The sequence below is a fragment of the Dendrobates tinctorius genome, unplaced genomic scaffold, assembly GCF_039654945.1.
Source record: "Dendrobates tinctorius isolate UK_male_01 unplaced genomic scaffold, ASM3965494v1 ptg000160l, whole genome shotgun sequence".
Lineage (NCBI taxonomy): Eukaryota > Metazoa > Chordata > Amphibia > Anura > Dendrobatidae > Dendrobates > Dendrobates tinctorius.
In genome coordinates this window covers 25,906,480-25,928,875 of record NW_027361827.1, presented here as the reverse complement: position 1 = coordinate 25,928,875, position 22,396 = coordinate 25,906,480, and the positions used below count along the sequence as shown (strand labels likewise).

Here is a 22,396-nt window from a genome sequence, read left to right as displayed (position 1 = left end):
TGAGACAATCCAGGACAGGGCAAGGTCTTTGACGCCAAGTGAAGAAAGAATCTGTAGCAGTAGGCAGTGGTCGACTGTGTCGAAGGCAGAGGACAGGTCAAGAAGGAGAAGGATGGAGAACTGTCTGCTAGCTTTTGGCTGTAAGTCATTTGTAATTTTGGTCAGGGCAGTTTCAGTGGAGTGGTGGGGGCAGAAGCCAGATTGGAGGATGTCAAGGAGGGAGTTAGATGAGAAGTGGGAGGAAAGTTGTGCTGTTCAAGAAGTCTGGAAGCAAACGGGAGCTGTGATATGGGGCGATAGCTGGGCATAGCAGTTGGGTCAAGCTTTGATTTTTTGAGGATGGGAGTTATGGTGTCATGTTTGAAGGCAGAGGGGAAGGTACCAGAAGATAGGGATAGGTTGACGAGATGGGATAGGGCTGGAATGATTATGTTAGTGAGGTTGGGGAGCAGGTGGGATGGAGTCAAGTGCACAGGTGGTGAGGTGTGATTTGGAAAGGAGATGAGAAAGCTCTCCTTCAGTGATGTTGGAGAGGGAGGTTATTAGGGAAGGGCAGAGGTCTGGTATGTGGAGTGGTTGGGGTGGTGGGACAGTAAAGGTTTGCCTTGTTTGGTCGATCTTGTTTTTGAAGTAGGTGGCAAAGTCCTCAGCAGAGATGAGGGGAGTTGGAGGTGGCAGTGGTGGGCGGAGGAGAGAGTTAAATGTGCTGAACAGTTGTTTTGGGTTATGGGATGATGAAGATACAAGGTTTGTGAAATAGGTCTGTTTAGCAGTGGTGAGGGCTGATTTGAAGGCAAGTGTAGCTTGTTTGAAAGCAATGAATAGAGTTGAGCGAAACGAGTCGAAAAAATTCAAAAGTCGCCGACTTTTGGCAAAGTTGGGTTTCATGAAACGAAACCCGACCCTAGGATGAGGTCGGCCACGAGGTCGGCGACTTACGCGCCAAAGTCGCGTTTCAAAAGTTTGTTTTGCGCTCTTTTTCAGCCAATCAGGATCCACGGACACTGTGGGCAACGTGATGACATAGGCACGGGTCACCACCATCTTTCAGAAGGGCATGCAAGTGATTGGCTTGCTTTGGTGGGCGTCACAGGGGGTATAAAAGGGCGTGCACGCCGACCGCCATCTTACTTCTGCCGATCTTAGTATAGGGAGAGGTTGCTGCTGATTCTGTAGGGAGAGCGTTAGGCAGGGAAGAAGACAAAAAAACTGCTTCTGCTGCTAGCGATTTGGCCTGCACAACACACCAGTCACTGTGTGTGCAGTGCAAGGGGAGGCTATATAGTGGTGTATCAGTGGTGTTGGTTGTTGGGCTGCCCTCTAAGGCTTCCTGACATTCCTGCATTGCTGTTTACCCACTGCTCCGCAAACTGCTTTTTTAAAAGCAATCCCAATTTTTTTTTTTTGTCCTGCTGAGAAGACAAAAAAACTGCTTCTGCTGCTAGCAATTTGGCCTGCACAACACACCAGTCACTGTGTGTGCAGTGCAAGGGGAGGCTATATAGTGGTGTATCAGTGGTGTTGGTTGTTGGGCTGCCTTCTAAGGCTTCCTGACATTCCTGCATTGCTGTTTACCCACTGCTCCGCAATCTGCTTTTTTAAAAGCAATCCAATCTCCCTTATCCTCTAGTCACTTTTGTCACAGCTGTGCCATCGAGCCTGTCACATAGCGCTCAGATATTCATTGGGCCTCACGCAATCCAAAAGTGTCCAGTGTCCAAAAGTGTGTGCAGAGATTCAAAATCTCCCTTATCCTCTAGTCACTTTGGTCACAGCTGTGCCATCGAGCCTGTCACATAGCGCTCAGATATCAGTGGGCCTCACACAATCCAAAAGTGTCCAGTGTCCACAAGTGTCTGCAGAAATTCAAAATCTCCCCTGTCCTATAGACACCTTGTACCTTGTTTTACATTACTATATAGTTTGTTGGATTTTGTCTACATTTCTACCAAAAATGAGGAAGGCTGGTGGAAGAGGCCGTGGAACTGGGCGGGGGGTTGGCAGCTGGTAATGATGGTGTTGGTGGTGGATCTGATGGTAGTGGCAAGAGCAAAATAGGACCGAATGCAGGAGGTGCTGACCCTGCGTCATCGTCTGGCTACATAAGGCCTCGAACGCTTAGTTTTCTAGGAGTTGGCAAACCGCTTTTAAAGCCAGAGAATCAGGAAAAAGTTTTGTCTTACATTGCTGACTCAGCCTCCAGCTCTATTGCCTCCTCTTCTTCAGTTGTAAAAAGTAAAAGCACTGAGTCGTCATTGGAGGCTCATGTTCATGAACCACACCTTTCCTTGTGTCCTTCACCCCAACCAAGATTGAAGGATGACGCAGGCCATACTACTGATTACTCCATGGAGCTGTTTTCACATACCATGCCTGGATTATCAAGTGAAATGGTGAATTACCCAGGCCAAGATGAATCTGACATGGAGTGCACTGATGCACAGCCGCTTATGGATGATTCTGCTGGTACATTCACTCAGAGCACTACATTGTCCTCGCAGTGTACAGAGCCAGATTCTGACCCTGATGAGACTCAGGTGCCCCTTCCCGCACACTATACCACCATACACGGTGACACAGAGGAAGGTGCACATGACATAGAAGAGGAGGTGATGGATGACCCAGTTGTTGACCCAGATTGGCATCCATTGGGGGAAGAGGGTGCTGCTTCCAATAGCTCAGATGAGGAGCATCCACAGCAGACATCGACATCGCAACAGCTGTTATCTGGCAGGCCCAGAGCACTCCAAAGACAGGTTCCAAACATCAAAAGAGTTGCTGGACAGCTTGTCCAGAGGGTCAAAAGATCACAGCGTGCTAGGCCGCAAAATGTCTGCCAAAGTAGGAAGAGTGCAGTGTGGCACTTTTTTGAACAAAATCCTCATGATCAGGCCAAGGTTATCTGTAAGAAGTGCGCAAAGACCTTTTAACCGAGGGAAAAATCTGAAAAATTTGAATACCAGTTGCATGCTTAGACATTTAACCAGCATGCACTTGCAAGCGTGGACACAACACCAAACCTCAAGTGCCACATGTGCAACTGATCACAACGAAGGTAGTCAGCAACGCTACATTGTTTCCCCCACTGTAAGCCCACCGGTTAGCACAGCAGCAAATGTTGAGGTGTCGTTGCAAGACCACAGCAGTCAGGGAATCCCACTGTTATATCAACGAAAGACTGATTCTAGGCCATCAGAAAGAACACCAACTCCATCACCATAATCAACCCTCTCTCAGTCCGCCCTGTCCACCGCTACTTCCACCATATGCAGCTCTCAAGTCCAGCTCACCCTCCCAGACACTATGAGTAGGTCAAGAAAGTACTCAGTCTCTCATCCGCGTACACTGGGTTTGAACGCCCACATTGCCAAACTAATCTCGTTTGAGATGATGCCCTTTCGGTTGGTGGAAAGCACAGCTTTCCGCGAACTCATGGCCTATGCAGTACCACGCTATGACCTACCCAGTCGCCACTTCTTCTCTTGCAAAGCCATCCCAGCCCTCCACCATCATGTGAAAGACCGCATTGTCCATGCACTCAAGCAGTCAGTGAGCGGAAAGGTGGACCTCACAACTGATGCATGGTCCAGTCGGCATGGCCAGGGCCGTTACGTGTCCATCACTGCGCACTGGGTTAATGTGGTGGATGCAGGGTCCACAGGGGACAGCAGTGGTGGGACAGTGCTGCCTAGCCCACGGTATAAGAAACAGTTGGCTGTAGGCATTCGACCCTCCTCCTCCTCCTCCTCCTCTAGAAGCGAAAGCTCGTCCACAGAGCGCAGTCGTACGAGCACTCCATCTGCAGCTGCCACTGTTGCACACGATGTGTCCCCCTATCGAGCAGCTAGTGGAAAGCGTCAGCAGGCTGTGTTGCAGATGATGTGTTTGGGCGACAGACACACCGCCGAGGTGCTGGCCGAGTACTTGAAGCGACAAACTGAGTCATGGCTGGGCAGTGTACATCTTGAGGCAGGCAAGGTAGTTAGTGATAACGGCCGTAATTTTGTGGCAGCCATAGCCCTTTCAAAACTCAGCCACATACCTTGCTTGGCTCACACCTTGAACCTGGTGGTGCAGTGCTTCCTCAAAAATTATCCGGAGTTAACAGCCCTGCTCCAGAAGGTGCGAAGACTGTGCGCGCACATCCGCCGGTCGCCTGTACACTCCGTTCGTATGCAGAAGCTGCAGCGATTGCTCCACCTTCCCAACCACCGCCTCATTATCGATATTGCAACAAGGTGGAACTCCACCCTGCACATGGTGGAGCGGCTGTGCGAGCAGAGGCAGGCCATAATGCATTTGTGGGAGGATACACGGCCAGGCACTTTGAGAGCAGACATGGAGTTGACAAGTGTGCAGTGGTCGAAGCTGAAAGACCTTTGTAAAGTCCTTCAGTGTTTTGAGGAATGCACACGGCTGGTAAGCGCAGACGACGCCATCCTAAGCATGAGCATCCCACTTATGCGTCTGCTCATGCAAACTTTGACGCACCTTAAGGAGCAGGCGTCTGCAGCCAATGTTGATGAGGAGGAAGAGGAGGAGGGAATCCTTGATGACATTCAGCCATTGTCTGCTCAGGGACCTCTCCTGGACGAGGTGGAGGAAGAAGAGGAGGAGGAGGATGATGATGGGGATGATTACTTAGGGGAGGAGGATGCATCTCGTGGGGCAAGTGAAAATGTTGGCGTGGCAAGGTCTGGTACAGGGTTTGTGCATGACTGGAGGGATGTGGATTTGCCAGAAAGTGCTGCTCCACCCAGCACTCGCAGTGCATCATTGACACCGGGAACATTGGCCCACATGTCAGATTATGCCTTGCGGATCCTAAAAAGGGACCCCCGCATTGCCAAAATGATGAACGATGACGACTACTGGTTGGCCAGCATCCTGGATCCACGCTATAAAGGCAAATTACAAAACATCATGCCACAGGAGAACCTTGACCTAATATTGGCTAATAAACAAGCAACTCTGGTAAATCGGTTGCTTGAGGCATTCCCAGCACACAGCAGCGGTGATGGTTCTCACACGAGCCGTACGGGCCGGGGGCAGCTTGGCAGAGGTGTTCGTGGTGCACACAGCAGAAGTGGCGTTGGAGACAGGGGTTTCATGACAATGTTGTGGACTGATTTTTCAAATACCGCTCACACAACTGGTAATACTGCATCGATGGAAAGTGACAGGAGACAGCAGTTGTCAACTATGGTTACAAACTACTTTTCCTCCCATATCGATGTTCTCCCACACAGGTCATTCCCCTTTGACTATTGGGCCGCTAAACTGGACACCTGGCCTGAATTGGCCCAATATGCCTTACAGGAGCTCGCTTGCCCAGCTGCAAATGTGCTATCGGAAAGAGTCTTCAGTGCAGCTGGATCAATCCTGACAGAAAAAAGGACCCGTCTGTCAACCCAAAATGTGGATGATCTAACCTTCATTAAAATGAACCACGCATGGGTTTCCAAGGATTTTGTCCCACCTTCCCCTGATGACACATAGGGTGACAGAAAAATGGCTTGCTTTGGTCCACCTCTTCCTGGTACTTCACCTATTTCGCCTTTTGCATCAGCTGAATGTCCAACATCAACATATGCCACTTTCTAAAACTCCCTAACTGTGCTGCCTCCCCCCCATGGCCAGGGTCACCACCTAGCGCACGACACTGTGCGAGTGCCGTTGCCCTGGACAGGTGGGTAGGCCGACTCTTGGGCGCGGGCACTGGCACAGGGTCCCTCATAGTGCAATCAAGTGTCTCTGACGGTGGTGGTGCACACCCGCCGTCAGACACACCGCTGTACTATGAGGGGCCCAGTGCCAGTACCGACGCCCACAAGTGGGCCCCCCTTGCTTGGGCAGGGCCCCAGCATTTGCAATCTTTACCTCTCCCTGCTCCTCCGCTGTGTAATCTGGGCCGTCAAATCCATACTGTGCCTGACACCGTCTGAGCCTGCCTCCTGATGTATAGACATATATTTTGAATGTGTACGCTATCCATACATGTTATCCGGGGATACGGTACCCTTTCTAACCTTTGTGCAATCACGTGCAATCCATACTGGGCCTAACACCGTCTGAGCCTGCCTCCTGAGACATATATTTTGAATGTGTACGCTATCCATACATGTTATCCGGGGATACGGTACCCTTTCTAACCTTTGTGCAATCACGTGCAATCCATACTGGGCCTAACACCGTCTGAGCCTGCCTCCTGAGACATATATTTTGAATGTGTACGCTATCCATACATGTTATCTGGGGATACGGTACCCTTTCTAACCTTTGTGCAATCACGTGCAATCCATACTGGGCCTAACACCGTCTGAGAATGATAGATGGGGCCCACCATACACTGGAACATTCCAAAGGTGGACATCAGACACTGGAGCAGCATTTACAGGGCCCACTATACACTAGAGCATTAGAAATGGGGCCCATTATGTTTGGAGCATTATTTGGGCCCATAAGACAGTAGAGCTTCATCCATGGGGACCAACATATACTGTAGCATTATGTGGAGCTCAACATATACTGTTTCAAACATTATATGGGACCAATGATTCTGTATGGAGAAATAGATGGGCCTCGTCATGAGATGTAAAAAGTGAGGTATTTTTCATTGTACTATACCGCTATTTCTCTGCCGTATCGGAGCATGATGAGTTGTGGTATGTGTTAAAGGGGCGCTCTTTCGCCCAGGGCACATGAAAACCTGGAGCCAGCCCTCCCCCCCCACAGTCTGTAGCTAAATAACCCCCATTTTTCAGTGCGTAACTTGTATTATGAAGTTAATTAAGGTTGACAAGCTTAAGTAAGAAGAATTGATGCTTTTGGCATTCAAATGGGCACTGTTGGTGTGTTTCCTGTCCTCCTCTCACTGCCGACTTTTATTCCCCATTGACTTACATTGGGTTTCGTGTTTCGGGACGACCCCGACTTTTCCCTATAATCGGCCGATCTTGCTCGACCTGACTTTTGGAAAAGTCGGGTTTCACGAAACGAAACGCGACCCTAAAAAACCAAAAGTCGCTCAACTCTAGTAATGAAGTCATCTGGCAGACGTGTTTTGTTCAAACACCGCTGGATGCTTGTCAAAGTTTTTTGGTTGAGGTTGTTGTGCCAGGGTTGCCTATTGATTTGTCGCACTTTGCCATGCATGAGAGGGGCGACAGAGTCTATGGCTGATGTGAGGGTGGCGTTGTAGAAAGTGGTGGCACTGTCCGTGTTGTGGAGTGAAGATATGGAGGACAGAGGTAGAAGAGAGTCTGAGAGTCTGTGAATGTCTAGGTGTATGAGGTTTCTGCGAGGATGTGCTAGTGGCTGGTCATGGGGGGCAGGTGAGAAGGACAAGGATGAGAAGGTGAGTAGATGGTGGTCAGATAGGGGAAAGGAAGAGGTTGTGAGATTGGGTAGGGAACAGAGGCGGGTGAAGATGAGGTCTAATGTATGTCCATCTGTGTGGGTGGCTGTGGAGGACCGCTGAGTAAGTCCAAAGGATGAGTTAAGTGACAGGAGTTTGGAAGCTGCTGGCTGGTGGGTGTCGATAGGGATGTTGAAGTCCCCCATGATGATGGTGGGGATGTCAGCAGAGAGAAAGTGAAGGAGCCACGTGGAGAATTGTTCGATTAAGGCAGTGGCTGAACCCGGTGGTCGATATATGGCAGCCATTTGGAGATTAGAGGGAGAGTAGATACGGACATAGTGAACCTCGAAAGAAGGGAGGATTGTTATGAATGGGTCACCGAGGAGGAGAGCGCAATAGGCTATGCCACCAGAACACCAGAGAGGTTGGTCGTGTTACAATAATTGTAATAAAGTCCTTTCTTTTATGTGCGTGTGTGTACAGTTCTGGCCAAAAGTATTGAGCCCCTGCAATTCTGTCAGATAATACTCAGTTTCTTCCTGAAAATGATTGCAAACACAAATTCTTTGGTATTATTATCTTCATTTAATTTGTCTTAAATGAAAAAACACAAAAGAGAATGAAGCAAAAAGCAAAACATTGATCATTTCACACAAAACTCCAAAAATGGGCCAGACAAAAGTATTGGCACCCTCAGCCTAATACTTGGTTGCACAACCTTTAGCCAAAATAACTGCGACCAACTGCTTCCGGTAACCATCAATGAGTTTCTTACAATGCTCTGCTGGAATTTTAGACCATTCTTCTTTGGCAAACTGATCCAGGTCCCTGATATTTGAAGGGTGCCATCTCCAAACTGCCATTTTTAGATCTCTCCACAGGTGTTCTATGGGATTCAGGTCTGGACTCATTGCTGGCCACCTTAGAAGTCTCCAGTGCTTTCTCTCAAACCATTTTCTAGTGCTTTTTGAAGTGTGTTTTTGGTCATTGTCCTGCTGAAAGACCCATGACCTCTGAGGGAGACCCAGCTTTCTCACGCTGGGCCCTACATTATGCTGCATAATTTGTTGGTAGTCTTCAGACTTCATAATGCCATGCACACGGTCAAGCAGTCCAGTGCCAGAGGCAGCAAAGCAACCCCAAAACATCAGGGAACCTCCAACATGTTTGACTGTAGGGACCGTGTTCTTTTCTTTGAATGCCTCTTTTTTTCTCCTGCAAACTCTATGTTGATGCTTTTGCCCAAAAAGCTCTACTTTTGTCTCATCTGACCAGAGAACATTCTTCCAAAACATTTTAGGCTTTTTCAGGTAAGTTTTGGCAAACTCCAGCCTGGCTTTTTTATGTCTCGGGGTTAGAAGTGGGGTCTTCCTGGGTCTCCTACCATACAGTCCCTTTTCATTCAGACGCCGACGGATAGTACGGGTTGACACTGTTGTACCCTCGGAATGCAGGGCAGCTTGAACTTGTTTGGATGTTAGTCGAGGTTCTTTATCCAACATCCGCACAATCTTGCGTTGAAATCTCTTGTCAATTTTTCTTTTCCGTCCACATCTAGGGAGGTTAGCCACAGTGCCATGGGCTTTAAACTTCTTGATGACACTGCGCACGGTAGACACAGGAACATTCAGGTCTTTGGAGATTGACTTGTAGCCTTGAGATTGCTCATGCTTCCTCACAAGTTGGTTTCTCAAGTCCTCAGACAGTTCTTTGATCTTCTTTTTTTTCTCCATGCTCAATGTGGTACACACAAGGACACAGGACAGAGGTTGAGTCAACTTTAATCCATGTCAACTGGCTGCAGGTGTGATTTAGTTATTGCCAACACCTGTTAGGTGCCACAGGTAAGTTACAGGTGCTGTTAATTACACAAATTAGAGAAGCATCACATGATGATTTTTTTGTGTTTTTTCATTTAAGACAAATTAAATGAAGATAATAATACCAAAGAATTTGTGTTTGCAATCATTTTCAGGAAGAAACTGAGTATTATCTGACAGAATTGCAGGGGTGTCAATACTTTTGGCCACAACTGTGTATATATATATATATATATATATATGCATATATATATATATATATATGTGTGTATATATATGTATGCATGTATGTGTGTGAGTATATATGTATATTTATTTTATATTTATATATACACATGATTGCATATATGCCATTATTATGCTTAGCCTTAGAAACTCTTTTCAGCTGATGTAATGAGAAGACATGGGTGTAATGCTTAGTTTGCTATCCTTATCTAACATACAAAATACAATGTCATACCTTTACTTCTCTGGTAACGTAAATAAGGATTGCTAACAGTTAAGCATATTCCAATTGTATGTACTATTTTTGCAAACGTAGTATTTTAAATGCCCTTTTGGCACTTCTACTTAAACTCTAAGAATCTGTATGAAGTCAGACAGATGACTGCCCACAGCTGGTGTGGCTATCATTCTATCTCCATGCCGGCATGACCAATAAAGAAACATCTTACATATTCAGGTCTGGACGATTTCTAATTGGAAGACTAAAACTCCACTGACATTTGGTGCGTTGGCCGGGAATTCCAACATCTTTCCCTCACCGGTGAGTACTGTGAACCGTGCACGGGGGAGTCTGGAACTCCTTAAGTAAGTCCTCCGCCTTGACATTAGACGTCAACAGGGGCATTATCAGTTATCCCGGACTGAGGGAAAGTGACGGATTTAGTATAGTCTAAGGATCTCTGGGAATCGTCTGTATCTGAATACAGGTAAGAACATTTAATAATTTTCATTATATTCGGTAACCTTGTTAATTCAGTATGAATGTTATTCTAGAAATTGAATGGGGACTGTGATTGTAGACTTTTCCAAATGGGGTTTGTGAGAGGCTCCTGTAAGTTGGAAGTTTACATGCAATTGGAGTTATAATAACTCCTGTAAGTTGCTAAGCTCCATAGTGATTGGGGTTTGTTTGTTCTTGTAAGATATTCCGCAGAATGACAATAATCTTTATTTTTTTTATTTTTGAATGGGTACAAAGCCAGTGTGAGAAGGCTACTGTGGAATAAAAAACTCTGTGTGCACGTTAAATTAATCTAGATAGGAGAATCAAGTGCGATTCTCGTTAGATTAACCCCTTAATGACAGCCAATATGTCTTTTTACTGACCTGAGATATAAGAGAATATTATCCCCACACAGGTGACAATCCAGCAGCTGTCGGCTGTCCACTATAGCTGACAACTTGCTGTATCTTGCTATACCACTTTGTATTAATTCCTGAAAATCACATGAAGGGTTAATAAACTACCTGACAGAAGTTTTCAATATGTCAGGGGGTGCTGTTTTTAAAAATGGGATACTAAGGGGTTAAGGAATCCAGTATAAGATTAATTTTTTCCGGTATTGTTTTGCCTTCTGTACTTTGTTGAATGTTGTTTTCTGTTAAGTGTGCTGTTTTGTCTGTCTTTTAAAATTATAGAACTAAAATGCCATAAATATATGTTTTATGTTACACATGAGACTCCTTGAATGTTATCTTGAGTGAATGTATGAGGATTTAAATATAAAATCCTGAATGTATAAGGGAGTCCAGTAGGTGTGGTTGGCGGTCATGTGTGGACTGGAGACAACTCATAGGTTATTATAGTGGTATAAAACACCTAAGTACACGCCACCTGATCCCAATAGAGAATATTCTATGTTGTTTTGTTATGTTTTTCTTTTAATAACGCAGCGTGAATGAACCCTCCTCATTTAAAAAGTGGACACAAAGTCAGATTAAGATCTTATAATTATCCCTGAGGAGTCAGTGGTGCTCTGAATACCTGATTTTAAGGACAGGAACGTCTCTGGATATAAAGAGGCGGTGTCATTAGACTTTATCTCAGCAATTCAGGTGTAGGAGTTCGAGGGAACTTTAATTTCTTGTCTTATGTCTCTGTGTACGTGTGTATGTCCAGTCCCTAACTGTGGAAGCTGTTGTACGTTGTGTGTTTGTACTGTTACACTGGTCAGAAGTCCCTGTGAGCATATTTATCTCGTTCATATCAGTGACCACATTTATCATAGTGACCCCATTCCTTGGGGACCTTTCATGTTTATTACACAATGTTGTTACACTCGCCCCCTTACAGGCCTTCATTGGATGGAGGTGGCAAGATATAGAGGTACAAGCTGGTAAATACCTTGGACATAGTGCAATCAGTGAGGATTATTTAGATCTTGGATATTAGTAACAGTAATTGAATTGTTGCTACTGTTTTTTTATCTTCTTGTTGACTTATGAATTTCACTGATATTTGTCAGACTTCTTATAAGTGGGTAGAGATCCATTGTGCTCCAGTATTTATATTGTGTATAGTCCTCATTTTGTTTGTCTTTAAGAATTTTATGTAACATCCTTATGGGACTTTGTCCCATAGATATATTTTAAGGTCTTGTCCTCATTATAAGGCAGAATTGTTATTGTCCATTTCATCTGAAAGCTGGAAAGTTATTAAGATTGTACCAAGAAGGTATCCCTTGAATAAAACTGGACATGGTCCTTTTTCATCAGGTATCCAGAGATAACAGTCTTCAGATCAAATGTGCAACGTGTCCTTATTGGTAACTTATAGGCCTAAGGGTACCGTTACACATAACGATGTCCCAGCGATCCCACCAACGATCCGACGTGGATGGGATCGCTGGGACATTTTTAGTTGATCGCTCGTGAGCTGTCACATAGACAGCCCCTCCAGCGATCAGGACCAGCGAGCACGCTGGTTACCAACGTAAGCATCGGGTTTCTAAGGGCCGCGGGGCCCTTATAAACCCGATGTTTACCCTAGATACCAGCGTGCACTGCATGCAGGCAGGGCGGGAGGTGGAGGCAGAGCGGCACAGACAGACCGGTGTAGCTCTGCTATCTGCTACTCCGACTGAAGCAGCAGATAGCAGAGCTACTCCGGTCTGTGCGCCGCTCTGCCTCCACCTCCCGCCCTGCCTGCAGTGCACGCTGGTATCTAGGGTAAACATCGGGTTTCTAAGGGCCCCGCGGCCCTTAGAAACCAATGTTTACGTTGGTAACCAGCGTGCAGTGTTGCTCATCGCTGGCTCCCGCTGCCACAAGCAGCGATGCGGGCTGGCCAGCGGGAGACCAGTGATGAAAAAATGGGCCAGAACGATCCAGCACATTCAGTGATACCCCGCGGGGGGACCGGTCGCTGCTGGATGTCACACACAGCGATCTCTTATATATTATAACAAATAGAAAGTAAAAATTGTATAGCCCTGACATTGTCTTTTTAATCTTGAACTAGGAGAAGGCACCACCCAGAGCAAACAGTCCTTAGGTGGTGAGATAAGCTGTGAACATGAGAATTGTTTTGGAATGTGTTTGTGGTTTTGAGATAAGAAGGGACCACTAAAAGAGCTGAGTGCATCCATTGACAGATGGGTTGTATTTGATGGTAAACTTTTATAAAAAGTAAAAATTTGGTACAAGAAAGGTGTAATGAGAGGAAATATGTAATTTGGCTAAAGTAGAAATACTGTCATGATTAGAGTTGAGCGATACCGTCCGATACTTCAAAGTATCGTATCGGATGGTATCGGCCGATCTTTAAAAAAAGTATCGGTATCGCCGATTCCGATACCGGAAGTCCCATTCAAGTCTATGGGACTTCCGGTATCGGAATAAGAAAAACCCTTTCCTGCCCTTGTACAGCCTCTCTGGGGTCTGTACGGGCCTTTCGGGGGGCTGTGCCGGCCTGCCAGGGGGTCTGTGCAGGCTCCGGTGGTCTGTGCCGGCCTGCCGGTGGTCTGTGCAGGCTCCGGGGGGCTGTGCCGGCCTGCCGGGGGGCTGTGCCGGCCTGCCGGGGGGCTGTGCAGGCTCCGGGGGGCTGTGCCGGCCTGCCGGGGGGCTGTGCCGGCCTGCCGGGGGGCTGTGCAGGCTCCGGGGGGCTGTGCCGGCCTGCCGGGGGGCTGTGCCGGCCTGCCGGTGGTCTGTGCAGGCTCCGGGGGTCTGTGCAGGCATCGTCCGATGGGACTACAAGTCCCATCGGGCGATGCCTGCTACCATGACAGTGATTGACACATTAGCCAATGATGGGACAGTAGTAGTCCCATCATCCGGCTAATGTGTTAAATGTAAAAAAAAAAAAAAAAAAAAAAATTACATGCTACATACATACAACATGCATACTACATACATGCTACATTCATACTACATACTACATACATGCTACATTCATACTACATAAATACTACATGCAACATACATACTACATATATACTACATGCATGCTACATACATACTGCATGCTACATACATACCACATATATACTACATACATACTACATGCATGCTACATGCTACATACATAACACATATATACTACATGCATGCTACATACATACTACATGCTACATACTACATATATACTACATGCATGCTACATACTACATGCTACATACATACTACATGCATGCTACATACATACTACATACATACTACATATATACTACATGCATGCTACATACATACTACATGCTACATACATACTACATGCTACATACTACATATATACTACATGCATGCTACATACATACTACATACATACTACATATATACTACATGCATGCTACATACTACATGCTACATACATACTACATATATACTACATTCATACTACATACTACATATATACTACATACATACTACATACATACTACATACATACTACATGCATGCTACATACATACTACATGCATGCTACATACATACCACATACATACTACATGCTACATACATACCACATATATACTACATACATACAATACATTCATACAATACATACATAGACATACAGTACATATAACATAGAGTAACATACTTACCAATACTTGTCACATTGTTCCCCGAAGCCATTGTCTATTCCGGGATAAATATTAACATAACAAACCACAAAAATACTCACCCACGATCCGAAGCAGTCCACGAGTGTGTCCCACGACGATCTTGGGTAGAGAACTGCAGCATCAGATGATGCTGCCGTTCTCTACGGGCTGCAGGAATCCAATGACGGAAGGTAGGTATCCTTCCGCACTGTATTCCTCCGCCACTTAAAAAAAAAAAAGTCCCTAGTCTCACTTTATGCCATTGCTGTGTGGGAAATTCCCACACAGCAATGGCATAAAGTGAGACTAGGGACTTTTTTTTTTTAAGTGGCGGAGGAATACAGTGCGGAAGGATACCTACCTTCCGTCATTGGATTCCTACAGCCCGTAGAGAACGGCAGCATCATCTGATGCTGCAGTTCTCTACCCAAGATCGTCGTGGGACACACTCGTGGACTGCTTCGGATCGTGGGTGAGTATTTTTGTGGTTTGTTATGTTAATATTTATCCCGGAATAGACAATGGCTTCGGGGAACAATGTGACAAGTATTGGTAAGTATGTTACTCTATGTTATATGTACTGTATGTCTATGTATGTATTGTATGAATGTATTGTATGTATGTAGTATATATGTGGTATGTATGTAGCATGTAGTATGTATGTGGTATGTATGTAGCATGCATGTAGTATGTATGTAGCATGCATGTAGCATGCATGTAGCATGCATGTAGTATGTATGTAGTATGTATGTAGTATGTATGTAGCATGTATGTAGCATGCAGTATGTATGTAGTATATATGTAGTATGTATGTAGTATATATGTAGTATGTAGTATGTATGTAGCATGCATGTAGTATATATGTAGTATGTATGTAGCATGCATGTAGTATGTATGTAGCATGTAGTATATATGTAGCATGCAGCATGTATGTAGTATGTATGTAGTATATATGTAGTATGCATGTAGTATGTATGTAGTATGTATGTAGCATGCAGTATGTATGTAGCATGTATGTAGTATGTATGTAGTATATATGTAGTATGTATGTAGCATGCATGTAGTATGTATGTAGTATGTATGTAGCATGCAGTATGTAGCATGTATGTAGTATGTATGTAGTATGTATGTATGTAGTATGTATGTAGCATGCAGTATGTATGTAGCATGTATGTAGTATGTATGTAGTATGTATGTAGTATGTATGTAGTATATATGTAGTATGTATGTAGTATGTATGTAGTATGTATGTAGTATGTATGTAGCATGCAGTATGTATGTAGCATGTATGTAGTATGTATGTAGTATATATGTAGCATGCATGTAGTATGTATGTAGCATGCATGTAGTATTTTTTTTTTTTTTTTTTTTTTTTAACATTTAACACATTAGCCGGATGATGGGACTACTACTGTCCCATCATTGGCTAATGTGTCAATCACTGTCATGGTAGCAGGCATCGCCCGATGGGACTTGTAGTCCCATCGGACGATGCTTGCACAGACCCCCGGACATCAGCACAGCCCCCCGGCAGGCCGGCACAGCCCCCCGGCAGGCCGGTACAGACCCCCACAGGGTGCACAGACCACCGGCAGGCCGGTACAGACCCCGGGCAGTCCACACAGCCCCCCGGCAGGCCGGCACAGCCCCCCGGCAGGCCGGCAGAGACCCCCGGAAGGCCCGAAATGACGGCGCATCATGATGCGCACACACCGCGCATCATGATGACGTCAGGCCGTCAATCAACTGAACTTCCGATTCCGATGCCGAATTCCGATATTGAAAAAATATCGGAAGTCGGTATCGGAATTCCGATACAGCAAGTATTGGCCGATACCCGATACTTGCGGTATCGGAATGCTCAACACTAGTCATGATCCAAGGTGGATCTGACAGCTTAAATGCATAAAGTGAACTTTTTTTCCTTTGGCTGTGTGCCAAAGTGTGATGTGATTGCCCCCGGTGGCCATTAGAATTATTACACATGGTGTCGTTCATTCTAAGTTGCCCCGGTGGTGGTGAGTGGTATCGCACCTTAGTTTTAGGGTTAATGTGCACGCATTTACAAATCAGGTGTTAGACTCTATAAAAGGGAGCCAGGTGGGTTCAATCTCTGTTGGTGATATTGTGTGTTAGTCATTCACAAGGAAGCCTGGGCGAGGAAGGAGCTGAACATGAGTCCTGTGCAGCCCAGCCAGAGGGGATGAGTGGCAGCTATGTGGTCTGCAAGAAGGGCTGGCATGGCGTGGTGGAGTCACATTTTATGGTGTTGGCAGGAAGTGCTTGCATGGCTTGGTGGAGTAACGACTATGGAGAGAGTTGCACTCAGCATGCGGGACTTGGTTGCTGAGAGCTGGACTCAAGCATGCTTGACTTTTTGGGCAGGAGCTGAACTCATCTTTGGGACTCTGTTACTGGACAGCTGCAACTGGTGGTTGACTCTGCTCCAAGGCTGCGCTATGGTGAAGGATCCACTAATGGTGATGGATCCGGGTGGAGGAGAAGATGCACACAGGTGGTGGGCTCTGTTGCTAGGAGCGTACACAACAGAGCAAAGCTAAGTGGTGTTTCCCCTGTTTTGTCATCTTTCCCTCATGTGTGTTTAGTGCAGTGGTGGGATTAGTGTCTGCACCGACCAATTCCCTAGTGAGGGTTTAGGTCAGGGCGAGCTAGGGTTTTGAGGTTCCTGTTGCGCGCCCGGTGCGGAACCGGCATAGGGAACGTTAGGAGTGCAGGGACACTGGCTCAGGGGAGCTCAGGAGGTCTCCATTTCCCTATTACCTATCGCAGGGCCCACCATTGTTAATGTTTCCAAGGTTTCCCTTATTGTTTAAATTCGCCTCACTGGAGGCGGGGTTTCCAGACTTGTATATACTTGTAATGTCTAAATTCGCCAGCTGGAGGCGGTGTATCCAGCTGCACGTGTTTATTATTTAAATTCGCCCCACTGGAGGCGGTGTATCCAGGGTCACGGGTGTCCTATAGGTTCGCCTTGCGGTACTCGCTGAGTACAGACACACGTGACCGTGACAAATACATTTATAAAACACTGTATTTTCAGAAGTAACTCTCCTTGTGGGAAACCATGAGGTCACTTTTCTTGTTGATTCAGGAGCCACTAGAACCTTAGTAAATCCAGAAGAGATACCTACTATTGGATCGTCTGCTGCCTGCATTAGTGGTAAAAGGAGCAAGTGGTAAGACACAGAGAACCATTGTCTACGCCTGTGGAGATACCGGGCCTTCGGCACAGGTAAAAGTGAAAATACACAAATTATATTATCAGCTGTGTGGGAGGGATATGATACAAGCCCTGAGCCTGGGGATAATTCCTACTGCTGCAGGATTTCAGGTGAAATCCATGGCTGAGACAATGGTGCTCCAGGGGTATGGAGAATCTAGGTATTATTACAGTCTAGATCTAATAACTGCAGAACCATCCTCAGTTACTGAGTTCTTCATCAAGGATGCAATAGATAAAGGTATACAAATGTAGATTTTCACACACCTGAAGAACTACACTGCACCATGTACTATAGGTATTTTAGGGGTTCTGATGTAAACTATGACAATTTTCATGCTCTAGATTGTTCTTTGCACACTCTATACTGAGATCATAAGGGAACTGTGTTGCCAGTTGTAAACTGTCAGAACAAATTAAATTGTTGCTTTTTGCTTTTTAGAGGCACCGTGCCACATGTTTCCCTCTCCAGAGGTAAAGGTAAATCATGGAAATTCCTTGGTGATTTTGTTGGAGTGTAAGGAAAGTAACAATGGGAGGTCTGGGGTGATGGCTCATTTTACAATGCCAGACTGCAGGCATATTCACAAGTACTAAAGTGGAAAACCATTTCTAAACCCAGTGTCCACCTGCATCGAGGCAGTGGAACGAGTGGAGAAATGTTGATCCTTTCCTAGAATTAGAGGAAGAATTGGCCACATACCCAGAATCTTTGTGGTCCTCATGACCTGCAGATGTGGGATTGATAAAAGAGGTGATTGTACCCTGTCCAGCTCACCTTGTAACACAGCCTTGTTTCCAGTAGGGAGGGCTGTAAATGAGGCTGTGATAACAAGAGCCCCCACAGTGCCAGACCCCCATATTCTGCTGAATGACTGGAGGCCGGAAAATAAGGTCTTTACAGTGATAGATCTGAGTAATGTCTTTTTCAGCATCCTGGTACATCCAGAGAGCCAGTTTTGGTTTGTATTCACATATAAGGGGAACAACCAGGATCCCACAAGGATACTGTGAACTACCTACTGTTGTTTCCTAGGTAAAATTGGCTAACCTAGCTCAATGTGAGTCACCAGAAGGTAGCCAGATGCTCTTCTATGTGGATGACATGCTATTGGCATGGGAAAAAAAAATAAAATAAAAACAAATTGGCAACAAATGGGGTGATCTTTAAAGATGACCTATATGTATAAACTACCCAGTAACCTCCTAAGATATGTCACAGTATTGAGCCATGGCATAAGCTATGTCTCAACAGGAGGGATGGCAGAGACCATATCTTAGGTATTTAGGATGTATGGCTTTACTAACTATTAAACATTTTTGTATAATCTGCATTACTTGTGCAAAAATAATTCCTAAGGGAACCTGAAACCAAAGAGGACAATTTCCTCACCCTGAATACTTATTCCAACACATTTGTATGGATTTTATTGAACTGAACAAGTGTGAGGGGGAAAAAGTACTGCCTTGTTATAGATGCTTTCAAAAGGTGGATTGAAGTTTTTCCAGCTGTCCACTCTGATGCATTAATAGTGAAGGCCCTTCTAAAGGAAATCATACCCAGATTTGGGGCTCCAGAAAATATATAGAAAACTAAGTAATGTCATTATTAGCCAGAACATTTTCAACTGAATTCAAAAAAAAAAAGAAGCCTACTGTGCCTGTCATCCTCAGTCAGCCAGACTGGTTGAAGGACACAGTGGGATCTTGAAAAATAAGTTGACAAAGACCATGAAGGAAACAGGAAAAATTGGTTGCACTGTCTCCTATTGGTTGTACTAAACATGCATGTCACACCGACATCTGTAGGACTGACAGCCTTTGAAATCATATATGGGAGACCTTTCCTGTTACCTCAGCTAAAATTCTTTAGAAGGCTAGATGAGGAATTTGATTGCACATTAGCAGAATATATGGCTAAGGCTGGTTTCACATTTGCGTTTTTTTGCGCTTGAAAAAAACGCATACGTGCGCATGCGTTTTTTCCCCTATATTTAACATGGGTGCGCATACCTGCGCGCTGGCATGCGCACGTATGCGATTTTCATGCGCTGCATTTTTTTGGGGTGTGCGTTTGTATTTTACAGACGCTACATGTTGCATTTTTTGGTCCTGCAAAAAAGCGCATGCGCACGTATGCGCACGTTTTGCGCTAAAAATGGCCATTATAGCCTATGGATGCGCATACGTGCGCACTGGCATGCGCATGTATGCATTTTTTTAGCGCTGCATTTTTTTGGTGGTGTCCACTTGTTGTACTAGTTATAAACTTCTAAAGTCAAAAAAAAAAAGTCTATATAAAGGAGGTGCCTGCCAAAACTCTGCCACTACTACACTGACAGATTGGAGAGCAGACAGTCACCAAGGAACCCATCTTCTATCAGCGTCAAGAATGTGAGTATATTACATTATATGCCTGTCCTTTTAAATTATGTATGTACTAATGATTTTTATTATTTTTACATGCAGTATGTCTTCAGAATCCGAATATTCCCCATCGCGGCAGGAATTGGCGCAAGCAGACCGTGAGGTGATTATTTTCGTGCATCTGGTAAGTATATCTGCTGCTACTCCAAATCTCTTACGTTTTTTTCAACTTTTTTAAGACATCATCATCATCATCTTCTGCGGACGGGACTACTGAGGGCGAAGAGCAGGAGCAGCGACGCCAAGTCCCGGTGGTGATACGGAATGTATGTATCAAATGATTTGTAATGTTCTTTATTTTTTATCTTCTATTTTTACTCTTTTTTATGTTTCTTTTTTTTGTAACTTTTTATTCAATTTAAATTTGATTATTCTAATGAATGTGTTTTGTCTAGGTTCCACAACGGGATGAAGACGTCTACCTGGATAATGAGCAGCTCATCAGCCTGGTCCAGGAGCGTGCGCCGTTGTGGGACAGCCGTGACCGGCTGTACAAGGACAATGTGGTGACCCGGCGGCTATGGAATGAGGTGGCCGCAGCGTTGATGGATGGCTGGGACAGCGCCACAGCATCCTCCAAAAAGGCGTTTAGTGAGTATTTCCCTGCTCTGTATTGTGCCGCAGTGACTGTTGTCCTTGACGGCACTGTTGGGTTTCGTGCTAGGTATATTCTAGCAGGAAACCCAACAGTGTCATCGGGGTCTACAGTGACTGCTTTGAGTATTGTATTGCTATATTGTGCCGCAGTGACTGTTGTCCTTGACGGCACTGTTGGGTTTCGTGCTAGGTATATTCTAGCAGGAAACCCAACAGTGTCATCGGGCTCTACAGTGACTGCTTTGAGTATTGTATTGCTATATTGTGCCGCAGTGACTGTTGTCCTTGACGGCACTGTTGGGTTTCGTGCTAGGTATATTCTAGCAGGAAACCCAACAGTGTCATCGGGCTCTACAGTGACTGCTTTGAGTATTGTATTGCTATATTGTGCCGCAGTGACTGTTGTCCTTGACGGCACTGTTTTTTTTTTTCCCAACAGTGGACAAAGTCCGAACACGTTGGCGTTCGATCAAGGACCGCTTCAACAGTGATGTTCGTGCTGAGGGCCAGGTTCGCAGTGGATCTGCGTCAAGGACCAGAACTAGATACCGTCACTATCACGCGTTGCAGTTCCTAAGACCGGTCCTTGCCACGAGATCGTAAGTATTATAAATTTTGGGTTTTTATTTTTATTAATCTGTGTTTTTCTAATCCACAGCTGATGCTTCTTGTAAAGGCATGGTAGTAATGATTTTCCTTTCTTCCACAGCACCTGGAGCAGCACCCTGCAACCTGGCCCTGGAGCGGTCCTTCCTCGGACGTCCTCTGACCCGTCCCAGCCATCCGACAGCCATGAAGCACCTTGCAGGTCAGCCACACACACAGCTGGTGACCAGGAAGCTGGGCCATCAGGTGTTCCCCTGTCCCAGGTCTCTGCCACTGGTTATGCGGGCACTACCCGCCAGCGGCAGAGGGCCTTGGACAGGAATGTCTTGCCCGAGTTTATGCATTTGAGCGAGGCCTTTAATTCCAGCCTCAATTCGCTGTCCGACAGAGTTGAAAGCGGTTTTGCACTCATGGAACGTGGTTTTAACCACTTTGAACACCGCTTCAATTCTGTAGAACAGCGCCTTGACCGTCTGGAGGCCGACCTCAACAGACCAGCACACCATTTTTTTAGTAAGATTGAAAAGGGCATGGCGGAACACCTTAGTCCTGAGCAACAGCTGAATGTGCTGCAGGCCTGCAGCAATGCTTTCTTGCAGGCTATGCAGCATAATCGGTACGGTCAGCAGTCAGTGGTGTCATTTCCACCTGTGCCACCATTGACTCGCTTCACCTCACTACCGACTTGTGCTGCATACCACTGCACGGACACCTCTATTCAAAGCCAGGACACCCACCGTTACACCACCACAAGTCTGAGTGCAGCTGGTCACTTCACCGACACCACCATGGCAAGCGCTGCTCCTGTCTGGAGCACCACCGCCACTCCCATGCATGCGTGGAGCTCAGCTACCACTAGGCAAACATGGAACAGCCCTGCCGCTACAACAACATGTAGTAGCCCTGCCACCACCACTCCGCAAACCTGGACCATCACTGCCGCCACCAGTCCTCCTGCAAGGACGAGCACTGACAACCAAGAGCAGCAGCAGCAGCCACCTCAGCAGCAGCAGCAGCCACCTCAGCAGCAGCCACCTCAGCAGCAGCCACCTCAGCAGCAGCAGCAGCCACCTCAGCAGCAGCAGCCACCTCAGCAGCAGCAGCAGCCACCTCAGCAGCAGCAGCCACCCCAGCAGACGGGGGACCTACACTCAATATTTGCCCCAAGTTCAAGGTGAAATCAATCAAGGCGGGCATTGGGCCAAAGTCGTTCCAGGCACACAAGCCTACGGCGACATGCCATTACAACAAATGTACCTGAACAGATTTCCTCTCCTCCAAGTGTTCCTAGTTTAATTCC

At 45.9% G+C, this 22,396-nt stretch overlaps 2 protein-coding genes across 3 annotated transcripts in view; both read left to right on the top strand.

The window, feature by feature from the left end:
* LOC141052486 (stimulated by retinoic acid gene 6 protein-like) overlaps positions 1 to 22,396 on the top strand; it is a 664,959-nt gene that overhangs the window by 94,234 nt on the left and 548,329 nt on the right. The window contains exon 2 of one of the 2 annotated variants that reach the window (XM_073549741.1): positions 17,909 to 17,946. The exons of the other annotated variant lie outside the window; for it this stretch is intronic. Within the exon in view, the coding sequence (XP_073405842.1) occupies positions 17,923 to 17,946 (24 nt within the window). The 5' untranslated portion in view covers positions 17,909 to 17,922. The remainder of the gene's footprint in view (positions 1 to 17,908; positions 17,947 to 22,396) is intronic. 2 annotated transcript variants of the gene reach the window in all.
* On the top strand, positions 20,890 to 22,282 carry LOC141052406 (uncharacterized). Its single transcript, XM_073549634.1, has 2 exons — positions 20,890 to 21,089; positions 21,200 to 22,282. The coding sequence occupies exon 2, from the start codon at positions 21,435 to 21,437 to the stop codon at positions 22,272 to 22,274; it is 840 nt and encodes a 279-aa protein (XP_073405735.1). The 5' UTR covers positions 20,890 to 21,089; positions 21,200 to 21,434; the 3' UTR covers positions 22,275 to 22,282.

What these genes read in the sequence shown, in the direction of transcription:
- LOC141052406 (XM_073549634.1), top strand. Translation starts at nt 21,435, where the DNA reads ATGCATTTGAGCGAGGCCTTTAATTCCAGCCTCAATTCGCTGTCCGAC.